Genomic DNA, 12,585 nt, shown 5'->3' on the forward strand with positions numbered 1-12,585 from the left:
AGAAATAGGCAGGGCGGTGGTACCTACCCGCGCGGACTCACAACAGGTCCTACCACCACTTCTAACTCAGCTATAACTTATGTTTTTTTTTCCTACCTAAGCTGAGAGCCTTGGGAGGCTATTTCAGCGTAACCTTAACTAGTAGGTGAGCTCACGGGGCTCAAACCTGACGACGTTGCTAACACGAACCCTAGCAAGAGCCGTGCTTCGCAGAATCTACTACCGGATCGGAAACGCGACCCACTGAGAAGATCCGGCGAGAAACTCAGTGGGCTGTGTCTGAGGGTTAATTTACTCGTCGAGCCCTTCGTCGCAAGCGACGGATTCGACGAGAACGATGACCGGATAACTTATGTCTGAGCGCTCAAAAACTCTTGCAATTTAAAACTCTTGTTTTCTTGATGATAATAAGAGATGAGCAATTCCCTTTCCTTATAATGCAATCAGTCGCATGGACTGTATGTAAGCAAATTATAAAACCCCCTTATTTGGGAGTTTGTCAAGGTGGAATACTTAATCCATTATTGTTTATTCTGTATATTCATAAGAAAATACGGTGAAACGCTTGGGGTCGACCTCACGCGTATTATTTCCGCGAACGCGTTATAATAACTCAGTTATTATTCATGGGATATTTTGTCTTCGTGTTACACGCCACTTGGCATGCTATATGTTAATTATAATATCGTAGTAGTCGCTATTATGAATTAAAACGCGTTAAATTTTGACTACATTAAAACGTTGCTTAAAATTGCCATCTTTTTTATTTTATTTTTTTTTATGGCTTAGGTACCCACCTCGACGAACTCACAGCTCTCCTGGTGTTAAGTGGTTACTGGAGCTCATAGACATTTACGACGTAAATGCGCCACCCCCCTTAGAGATACGTTCTAAGATCTCAAGTAAAGCTACAACGGCTGCCCCGCCCTTCAAACCGAAACGCATTACTGCTTCACGGCAGAAATAGGCGGGGCGGTGGTACCTACCCGTGCGGCTCACAAGAGGTCCTACCACCGGTAATAATCTTTATTTATTTATTGGTTAGATGAATTATAAACTATCAGTTTTGGTTTGTTATTTAGTGACCTTGATTATTTGCTGTTATTATCGCGACAGTATACCTGTAATTGGAGTCAAGTTAATAATTTGGTAAAGAAGTATATAAATCAGTCTTTTACAATATGTGTTTAAAACAACTTTTACCGTTTAATTGCTATTTATATCATATTCGAATACTTTATAGCTTTCGTGGTCACGGAGAGCTAAGGTTTTCTTCGTCGACTTTTGAATATTGTGCTAATTACCGTCTATTGTTCTTTAAACAACATTGACCATTGACCACAAATCTTGACCATTACTTAGAGTTTCGTTAATGTCAACTGTAAAATAGTTTCAACTTCGAAAATAATATAATAATAATAATAAAAACTCGAAATACAATCGTAAAAGTAATTTTAATTGTGTTTACGATTTGCAAAAACCGATGAAAAATTAAAGTCTTTTACGAGATAATTTTAAAATTTATTTATTATGTAATAAATAATCTATTTGTAAAAATATGTAAGTATGTTAAATAAACAAAGAAAATATTATACCCCTGACCCGCAAAAAAAGAGATAACAAAATTGGGACACGCAATATGACGTGACAGAAATTCAAATTATATTTTTAATGTTGAGAATCGTTTTTGGAAGGCGAACAACCCTAGGGCCGAGCCCGTAAATCTTCGGACACCAGTAAACTTTTCCGTTTAAAATAAAATCACGTCATATTAAACGAATATTCTTGTTTAATAATTATTAAAGTACCGTCAGAAGGTCAACGCTTTTTTCTAAAGTACTTTTTGCCTATACTTTATATTTGTATAGCAGAACATCACTAAGGTAAGAGAAGTTTAAGCAAGATGTTAATTACAAATCGCACTCAAATCGATTCATCCGTGAATTGATTCGGATTCTTAAAGGTAAAACTAAAAAAAATGTGTAGCTCTAACTAAAGAAAACACAATTAAATTTAATTTTTTAAATCAAGACTGCCAAAACTGTATACTAATACATTTGTGAGCTAATTAAGCTTACTACAAAAGCTGAAGGGCCGCAAAATGATATTTTCAAGTTTCAAGTTTTTAAAAAACAGGGTAATAAATACTTTCCGGGAATTCCCCCTATAATAGTGTTACGTTTAAGTGTTATTCACTGGTGGTAGGACCTCTTGGGAGTCCGCACGGGTGGGTACCACCACCCCGCCTATTTCCGCCGTGAAGCAGTAATGCGTTTCGGTTCGAAGGGTGGGTTAGCCGTTGTAACTATACTGAGAGACCTTAGAACTTATATCTCGAGGTGGGTGGCGCATTTACGTTCTAGATGTCTATGGGCTCCAGTAACCACTTAACATCAGGTGGGCTGTGAGCTCGTCCATCCACCTAAGCAATAAAAAATAAAAAAAACCTTGGTAAGAGTAACACCATCTATTGTCAGATAGCGGAAACACACATCGAAAATAGATAATCGATTTGTGAGGAATGTTCTCGATAATCTTAGGGATATCGTATCGACCATAAAAGCATTGAGGAGATGGCACGCAGTCAGTTTTTTATTTATTGCTTATATGGGTGGACGAGCTCACAGTCCACCTGGTGTCAAGTGGTTACTGGAACCCATAGACATCCACAACGTTAGTAATCGAAACTACTTGAAGTGAAACAGCGTGCCATCTCTGTAACGCTTTTATAGTCGAGACGAAATCCCTAGAATCGTCGAGAATATTTCACAAAAGTCGATTACTGTGTTTCCGTTATCTGGCAACAGATGGCATTGTACTTCTCGAGCGTTCTAGATGCTACTAGATCCTTCTATATTCGTTCGACTATTCGGCGATAGATGGCGTTACTCTTACCGGCGTAACAATACTTTAGCGTGGTTGGCTCACGGCTCCGAGGCTCCTAATAACACCCAAGGACGGGTTGCTCCCATAGAACAAAAGATACACGTTTCCTAAAATAAAAATACAAGTTTAGAAGTCGTAAGTTGTAAATGAACACGTAGGTGCGTTCACACTCACAGTGACGATTAGAATTCTTGTTGCGGATGTGTGAATAATTTCATTTTATTTTTCGAACAGAGCGATCGGAGACTCTGAGCGGACGTCTGTCGAAGTCCGCTTCGGAGTTGTCGTGTAGCGCCCAGGCACCGGCATCACCGCCCCGGGCCCGCTCAGCCCACCACCACACCCCGCTCTCCGTGGTGCATAGAACCCAGCATTTCTTCACAAATCTAAAGGTAAGAACACATTCGATCATTGTCGTGGCGTGCAACCTCTTTGACAAGACATAAGACCTACAACGACTAGACATAGACAAAGACTAACACAGAGGCTTGACAAGAATTCGAAAAGAAATGGAACGGGGGCGTACGTGACTAGCGGCAGGCAGTACATTTTTTGACATCTTAAAAGACGGACACGAGACAACAAGGAACGAACCGACTGTTCTCATATAAGACGGCAATAGAACAAACGACCGTTCAATCATGAATTAATCACTGATGACTCCGCCCACTGTAATTGGGTTTGTTATTTTCTAAGACGCTTCTTAGACGCCTTCGAAATGTGGTGCTGGAGGAAATTGCTGCAGATTCCATGGACCGCCTTTCGCACTAACGTGTCGTTACTAAAGGAGCTTAATGTTAAAAAACTAGACTCTCCACAATATAAATTCGTAGGGTATTGGAGTTCTTCGGACACGTTGCTCGGAAGGAGGGTCAGAATCTTGAGCAGCTGATGGTGACGGGCAAGTTAGAGGGCAAAAACCTCCCAGTGGACGCCAGTCCCACGAGATGCTTGGACCAAATTCGGTCTTGTCTGGATATCAATCTTCACGATGCCCTCCACGAGACTAAGGATCGCAGCAGATGGAGAACAATCGTACAAGAGAGATTGATGCAGCAAGAGAGTCACGACCCTCAGTAATGAGGAGAACGAAGCAAGGAGCAGGATTTTCTAAGATTACATTTGACTGTGTACTGGCTTAATGTGATCATATCGAGGTGTGAAAGGTTTAAATGACATCTCGTTAAATGCGCGACATTTATCTTTGTAACTATAGGTCCTGTTACGCGCTGGGGTTCGGGATAAATAAATGTTCCACCAAAGTACAACTTAAAACTGTATTCAACACTTAGAACACTTAAAACACTCAACGAACACTTTAAAATTCTCAATTAGCTTCTTCCGCTTCGCTTCAGGTGATCCGTTCGCTGTTTCGCTTCGAGTAGTTTCGATTACTAACTGACTGCGTGCCATCTCTGCAACGCTTTTATAGCCGATACCACATCTCTAGAATTATCGAGAATATTCTACACATCTCTAGTATTGTGTTTCCGCTATCTGACAATAGATGGCGTTGTACTTCTCGAGCGTTCCAGATGCTACTAGATCCTTCGATATTCGTTCGACTATTCGGCGATAGATGGCGTTCCTCTTACACTTACACACGCTTTTTTTTGTAGCAGTTTACAAATTTTAGTTTTACTGCTTACATGGGTGGACGAGCTCACAGCCCACCTGGTGTTAAGTAGTTACTGGAGCCCATAGACATCCACAACGTAAATGCGCCACCCACCTTGAAATATAAGTTCTAAGGTCTCAAGTATAGTTACAGCGGCTGTCCCACCCTTCAAACCGAAACGCACTACTGCTTCACGGCAGAAATAGGCAGGGTGGTGATACCCACCCGTGCGGACCCACAAGAGGTTCTACCACCAGTAAAAAATGTATGTCTATATGTTAAGATTGGCTCTCTATAAGGTTTTTTGTGCTAACCAAATTTGTTCTAAAATAAAGCATTATTTGTGAAGGTGTTTTTATAAAGATGATATTCTACGTAAATGAAGAGGCGGGTAAAATTTAGCGTTATGCCAAACTAACTATTCCACGCGGACGAAGTCGCGGGCAAAAGCTAGTAGAACTAATAAAAGTAAAATTTCTTTCAAAAATCCTTTTTTAAAAACCTAATCGGGAAACCCCGCATAACAGTACCTCCATAACATCCACCCAAATGACCCTTTGAACTAATTTTAACATTCAAGAGAGTTATCGATCGCGGGATAATATTATAAATAACCTACTTTAATCCAGCCCCAGATGCATATCGGTGAATGAGATCAGAATAGTTTTACATTTAAGGATTTTCGCTGCATTTGTTTGATTATCGGATTTTTTTTAATGCTTATATGGCTGGTCGAGCTCACAGCCCACCTGGTGTTAAGTGGTTACTGGAGCCCATGGACATCTACAACGTAAATGCGCCACCCACCTTGAGATATAAGTTCTAAGGTCACAGTGTAGTTACCGGAGATGGACTTCGAGTCCGCGGCCCGGAACCTCGGATGGGTTCAAAACGGTAAAACGCGGGAAAAAACGTACTCGCGTCGTGGAGTCCCGGAGCTCCACAACAAAACAAACAAAGTCAGCGACTGCCTCCCGTCCGCAGGTAGTCGTGACTCCGGCCGCCGCGCAACCCCACCGCCGCGTCCCAAGCCCGCGCCCGCGCAAAAAATCGTCGTCCCGCCCCCGCTGATTCTCCAGGAGAAGTCAGCATGGAACCGCGTTTCCCAGGCCCTTCAGGCAAACAAAATTAATTATACCCATGCGCGTAACGTCGCGCATGGGATCCAAATCAAGGTCGCAACGCCGGGCGACCATAGGGCTCTATCCGCGTACCTCCGAAAGGAGAACATAGGTTTCCATACCTATGCTCTTCAGGAGGACCGCGAGCTCCGCGTAGTAATACGCGGAGTTCCGAAGGATCTCGACATAGAGTACGTCAAGGAGGATCTGACCGCTCAGGCCCTCCCGATAGTAAGTGTGCACCGGATGCACAACGGACGTGACAAAAAACCATATAACATGGTTCTAGTCGCATTAGAACCAACCCCGGAGGCCAAAAAGAAGATCGCATGTCTCGCGACAGTATGCGGCTTATCCGGGGTCACCATCGAAGCCCCCCATAGACGTGGCACTCCCGGACAGTGCCACAGATGCCAACTCTATGGCCACTCGGCTCGGAATTGCCACGCGCGCCCCCGCTGCGTGAAGTGCCTCGGCGATCACGCCACGTTAGATTGCTCGCGAGTTAGGGAAACCGCGACCGAACCTCCAAGCTGTGTCCTATGCCTTAAGCAAGGGCACCCCGCGAATTACCGTGGATGTCCTAGGGCTCCGCGTAAACGTCCGACCCACCCAGCCCCCCGTACCGTCGGCCCAAAGACTTCGGTGCCCTCAGCACCGAAACCCGCCTTCGTACCGGCTGCGGTTCCCACCGTCTCGGCGTGGAATAAACCGCTGCCGTATACGAAGTCGGGAACACAAACCGCACCCCAGCCCCTGCTCGCGACACGTCCTGCGCCGCAGCCTCTGCTCGCACCTCCCCCCGCGCCCGCGTACCGTCCCCCGCAACCCTCAGCCGTCAGCGACTTCGCGCTCGTGCGCGACTTCGTCACCACGGTCAACTTCGACCGTCTGCGATCGTTCGCAGACGCGATGCGAAGGGCAATAAACCCCGAACAACGGCTCGCAGCCGCGTTTGAGCACATGGACGTTTACGAGTCCGTGGCCCGTACTTTCTAAAAAATCTACCGGTAATCAATGGCGCAAAACGCTAGAGAGAAACCGTATTCCCTTACGTTAGCGTTCTACAATGCTAACGGACTCGCGCGGCAACGCGATCAAATTTACGAATTCCTCCGCGACAATCTTGTTGATATTCCTGATGACCTGCCTGAAGCTCTCGCGTCGTGACCCGAAAGTCGCGAATTACGTCATGGTTAGGAATGACAGACTCACCGCCTCCAAAGGCGGGACTGCCATTTACTATAGGCGGGCCCTGCACGTTGTCCCTCTCGATACTCCCTCGCTCTCACATATCGAGGCGTCAGTGTGCCGCATCTCGCTGACGGGACACCAGCCGATCGTCATCGCATCCGTTTATCTCCCCCCCGACAAGCCCCTCCTGAGCAGTGACATCGAGTCACTATTCGGCATGGGAGACTCTGTCATCCTGGCAGGCGATCTAAATTGCCACCACACTAGGTGGAACTGCCACCGGTCAAACATAAATGGTAGGCGTCTCGACGCGTTTATAGACGACCTTACCTTCGAAGTAGTCGGTCCCCCAACTCCAACATGTTATCCGTATAACATCGCGCTCCGTCCGAGCACTATAGACCTGGCACTGCTAAGGAACGTAACTCTGCGCTTGCGTTCCATCGAAGCAATGTCAGAGCTCGACTCAGACCACCGACCTGTCGTTATGCAGCTCGGTCGCCCCCACAACCCAGTCACAGCTACGAGGACCATGGTGGACTGGAAGAAGCTGGGCAAATGCTTAGCCGATGCCGCTCCACCAATCCTCCCCTGCGGCCCGGATTCAACTCCATCCCCCGAGGACACAGTCGAATCCATAAACATCATCACGGATCACATCTCTTCCGCGATCATAAGATCCTCAAAAGAAGTCGATGTGGAGGATAGCTTTCACCGCATCAGACTGTCCCCCGAACTTAGGAACCTCCTAAGAGTTAGAAACGCGGCAATCCGGGCCTACGATCAACTTCCCACACACTCAAACCGGATTCGGATGCGTCGTCTACAGCGGGATGTAAAATCTCGCCTAAGCGACGCCCGAAACGAGAATTGGGATAGTTATTTAGAAGAACTCGCGCCCTCTCATCAAGCATACTGGCGACTAGCAAGGACTCTCAAGTCCGAAACTACCGCTACTATGCCTCCTCTCGTACGCCCTTCAGGCCAACCACCGGCTTTCGATGACGATGACAAGGCAGAGTTGCTGGCCGATGCACTGCAAGAGCAGTGCACCACCAGCACTCAATACGCGGACCCCGAACACATCGAGGCAGTCGACAGGGAGGTCGAGCGCAGAGCTTCCCTGCCACCCTCGGACGCGTTACCCCCCATTACCTCTGACGAAGTTAGAGAAGTAATAGATAACCTTCAACCTAAGAAGGCACCCGGCTCCGACGGCATCCGCAACCGCGCGTTAAAACTTACCAGTCCAACTGATAACAATGTTGGCTACCATCTTAAATGCCGCTATGACGCACTGCATCTTTCCGGCGGTGTGGAAAGAAGCGGACGTTATCGGTATACACAAGCCGGGCAAACCGAATAATGAAACCGCTAGTTACCGTCCGATTAGTCTCCTCCCAGCGATAGGCAAAATTTACGAACGGCTCCTTCGGAAACGCCTCTGGGACTTCGTTACCGCGAATAAAATTCTAATAGACGAGCAGTTTGGATTCCGCGCCAAACACTCGTGCGTACAACAAGTGCACCGCCTCACGGAGCACATCTTAATAGGGCTAAATAGGCGCAAACAAATCCCGACCGGCGCCCTCTTCTTCGATGTAGCGAAGGCGTTCGACAAAGTCTGGCACAACGGTTTGATCTACAAACTGTACAACATGGGAGTGCCAGACAGACTCGTGCTCATTATACGAGACTTCTTGTCGAACCGTTCGTTTCGATATCGAGTAGAGGGAACTCGTTCTCGTCCCCGTCATCTGACTGCCGGAGTCCCGCAAGGCTCCGCACTCTCCCCGTTACTATTTAGTTTGTATATCAACGATATACCCCGGTCTCCGGAGACCCATCTAGCGCTCTTCGCCGACGACACGGCTATCTACTACTCGTGTAGGAAGATGTCGTTGCTTCATCGGCGATTCCAGATCGCAGTAACCACCATGGGACAGTGGTTCCGGAAGTGGCGAATAGACATCAACCCCACGAAAAGCACAGCGGTGCTATTCAAAAGGGGTCGCCCTCCGAATACCACTTCGAGCACCCCACTCCCCAATAGGCGCGTAAACACCTCCGCCGTTAGCCCCATCACTCTCTTTGACCAGCCCATACCGTGGGCCTCGAAGGTCAAATACCTAGGCGTCACCCTCGACAGAGGGATGACATTCCGTCCCCACGTAAAAACGGTACGCGATCGCGCCGCGTTTATACTAGGACGACTCTACCCAATGCTTTGTAGACGAAGCAAACTGTCCCTCCGTAACAAGGTAACCCTCTACAAAACTTGCATACGCCCCGTCATGACGTATGCAAGCGTAGTGTTCGCTCACGCGGCCCCCACCAACTTGAAACCCCTTCAGGTTATACAATCCCGATTCTGCAGGATAGCCGTCGGAGCACCATGGTTCCAGAGGAACGTGGACCTCCACGATGAGCTGGAGCTCGACCCCGTCAGTAAGTATGTACAGTCGGCATCGCTGCGCCACTTTGAGAAGGCGGCACGACATGAGAACCCTCTCATCGTAGCCGCTGGAAATTACATACCCGATCCTGTAGACCGATTGGTAAACCGTCGACGTCGCCCAAAGCACGTCATCACGGATCCTCCTGATCCATTAACGGTGCTTTTAGGCAATACAAGCACCGGTCACCGTCCTCGTCGAACCCGTCGTTTGCGACGAAGGGCTCGACGAGCGAATTAACCCACAGACACAGCCCACTGAGTTTCTCGCCGGATCTTCTCAGTGGGTCGCGCTTCCGATCCGGTGGTAGATTCTGCGAAGCACTGCTCTTGCTAGGGCGGTGTTAGCAATTCTCCGGTTTGAGCCCCGCGAGCTCACCTACACAAGCTAGGGTACGCTGAAATAGCCTCTTAAGGCTATCAGCATTGGTAGAAAAAAAAAAAAAAAAAGAAAAAAAAAATGTAGTTACAACGGCTGCCCCGCCCTTCAAACCGAAACGCATTACTGCTTCACGGCAGAAATAGGCAGGGTGGTGGTACCTACCGGTGTAGACTCACAAGAGGTCCTACCACCAGTGGATCTTACTTACTTAATGACTTGTTTCAAAAAATACATACAAGTCGATCTTTTTTTTTTTTTGTAAGTCGCATGAGTCGTTCGTGATCTAATTATTAAGGTTACTCTTAATAAGGGTACTCTCTTAACGACTCGACTCGAACGATGCAACTAATCCTAATTACAAACGCTAAGTAAATACCAAGTTCCAAAGATTATTTCTTGTAAACAAAATTAAGCTCGAAAATATAAATAGATAAAGTTACATGTAATGTTTTAAGTCTTTCTATTCAATTTTACAAATCAGTTGAGACTTCTATTTCAAGCAGAGTTGGTTTTTTTTAATTGTTAATACGTGTGCATTATGGCTTACCTGGTTTTAAGTGGTTATCGGAACTCATAGACATCAACAACGTTATTCCACCATCCACCTTGGGACATGACTTCTAAGTTCATTATTAGAACGGCTGTCCTATTCCTCTGACCGTAACAGATTATTGCTAAGCGGCAGAAATTGTAGGCTCACAAGACACCTACCAGTAATTACTCAAATTACAATTATTGCGGGTTTGATTTTTATTGCACGCTGTTGTTCTTTTATCTTAAAATTAATACGTGAACTGATGCACATGTACGCATCGGGCGTCCTATCATTTAATCCACGGAATAGATAAATAAGGTTGGAATGGTAATGTAGGCGGGGCAAGCGTGCCACAGTTATGATTGTACAAACATAACTCGACCGATTCTTTCATTCACCGCGTTTAGTGCGCTTCGGACTACTTTGGCGAACAGATCTCCGCGTTATAGTGCCGTGTTGTGCAATTATATCTTGTAAAACAAAAAATCAGACCTCAAGTATAGAGCGAGGAGGTATATCTTTCGATCGGTAAGTCGAAATTACCATTTAATTACAATATTATTTGTCTAAAACATAAAAATATACTGAGCACTATGAAATTCCAAACATTAACAATATTATTGCAGCAAGTTATAAATAGCATACATTGCGCGATGTGTACTCGCCCAATGAACGCAATGACCAAGTCAGCTTCCAATGTACTACATGCATTGCGTTCTCTACACTTCAATCTTTGAAATTTCGGCCTTTGCCCTGATTGGCCGTGGTGCAGTTTGTCGATAGTGAGGTGACCATGTGGTGAAATAAAATCATCGACAGAATTCTCGACTACATTTGACATGGATAATTTTTGCATTATTTTATATTTAATTAATGATACCTAGTATATTCTTAGTGAGACGTATTTTGAGTAAAATAAATATGTATTATTTATTATTATTGAATTATTATCATTGAATTAATGTGAAGGTATAATATAAAGGGACATGTAGACCACTCATTTACGGGTTCTTACTATATTGTCTAAGACGTATTAAAATCTAAGTAAAATGCTATTTGACTTATGCAGTAAATAAAAAAAATTAGGTTTCCTAAAGAACCTAACGCCAGGGAACAACAGATTGACGTGACAGGTAGAGGAAACTGGAGACAAAGACGAGTACTATTTGCTCTAAGCATTTTACTGAAAATGATTTTATCATAAAAAAATCAGAATACACTTAGTTTTGAAAAATTCATTCGCAATTAATAGCAAGCGCCAACTGCTTAACAAATACGTTTTATTCCAGGGACAGTGACTTTTTGTAATTAATAAAAGTAAAATAGTTTTCTTTTTCAATATTTATTTCATGTTTCATTTTCTCCATTCATTCATCAGATAATTTATCGATAAAGAATATCGATTTTATTAAGCACTAGCGTGTATGAACATTTTTATTGCCTTTTTGCGTGTGTGAGTGTGTATGCCTACGGGTGTTTTGTGCTAGTTTGCGAACGAATATCTGTCCTGAGATTTATGTGTGGGTGTTTTTGTTGTGTGCGAAATACTTGTAATCACAGTATGTGTATGTGTAGAAATTAAAATAGTGGGGATGAAGCGGCGACACTGGTTCTAATACAAAATTAGAGCAAAGGCCTTTCCAACCTTATTTATCTATTCCGTGATTTAATCCACGACGACTTAAATTTTTTAGATTGTGATTTTTATATACTCTGGTAAACACTTAATACCAGGTGAGTCGTTTTATAGGACAGCCATCAAGTGCATTAAAAAAGAGCCACTTTTAAAACCCCTGGGTTCCTTTTGGATTTCACATAAATAATTCAATCTACTATCTCTGGGTAAACTCATCAAAAACACTCCAAATTACTTGTCTTTATCATAAGCTCAATTCCGTCTTTGACACAAAGAAAAAGTTTAAAACTACTCTAGCTTTAGAACTCTCAAAAGCACATTAGTCACGACTCCCCTAAATTGAAGTTTGGAATTACAATCAAGCTAAGGACACTGAAGTGACGCAGAAATATATTTTGATCTGGATAAGACAAAGCTTAATCTATTTGTTTTATTGTCCCAGTAGGCAGACGAGCAGACGGCCCACCTGATGGTGAATGGTTACCGTCGCTTATGGACGTCATCAATGCCACGGACAGAGCTAAGCTGCTGTCTATTGTTAAATACTCTCCACAAGCCTCGTTTGAAGAAGGACATGTCATAGAAATTCCGTGTAATCCTCACCTCGCAAATTCCTCAATGCCTGAAGACAAAAGTCTTTAACCAGTGCGTTCTCTCCGCGATGACCTACGGCGCGGAAACCTGGATACTGACAGCAGGGCTGGCCCATAAGTTAAGAGTCGCAAAACGGGCGATGGAGAGAGCTATACTCGGTATTT

At 44.8% G+C, this 12,585-nt stretch overlaps 1 protein-coding gene across 2 annotated transcripts in view; it reads left to right on the forward strand.

Moving 5' to 3' along the window:
• The window catches only part of Mctp (multiple C2 domain and transmembrane region protein), a 143,886-nt gene that overhangs the window by 23,287 nt on the left and 108,014 nt on the right, over positions 1 to 12,585 (forward strand). For both annotated transcript variants that reach the window (XM_089739195.1, XM_089739194.1), the window contains exon 3: positions 3,121 to 3,278. In XM_089739195.1, the coding sequence (XP_089595321.1) occupies positions 3,121 to 3,278 (158 nt within the window). The remainder of the gene's footprint in view (positions 1 to 3,120; positions 3,279 to 12,585) is intronic.

The sequence above is a fragment of the Bombyx mandarina genome, chromosome 28 (assembly GCF_030267445.1).
Source record: "Bombyx mandarina strain Sakado chromosome 28, ASM3026744v2".
In the NCBI taxonomy this organism is placed as follows: domain Eukaryota; kingdom Metazoa; phylum Arthropoda; class Insecta; order Lepidoptera; family Bombycidae; genus Bombyx; species Bombyx mandarina.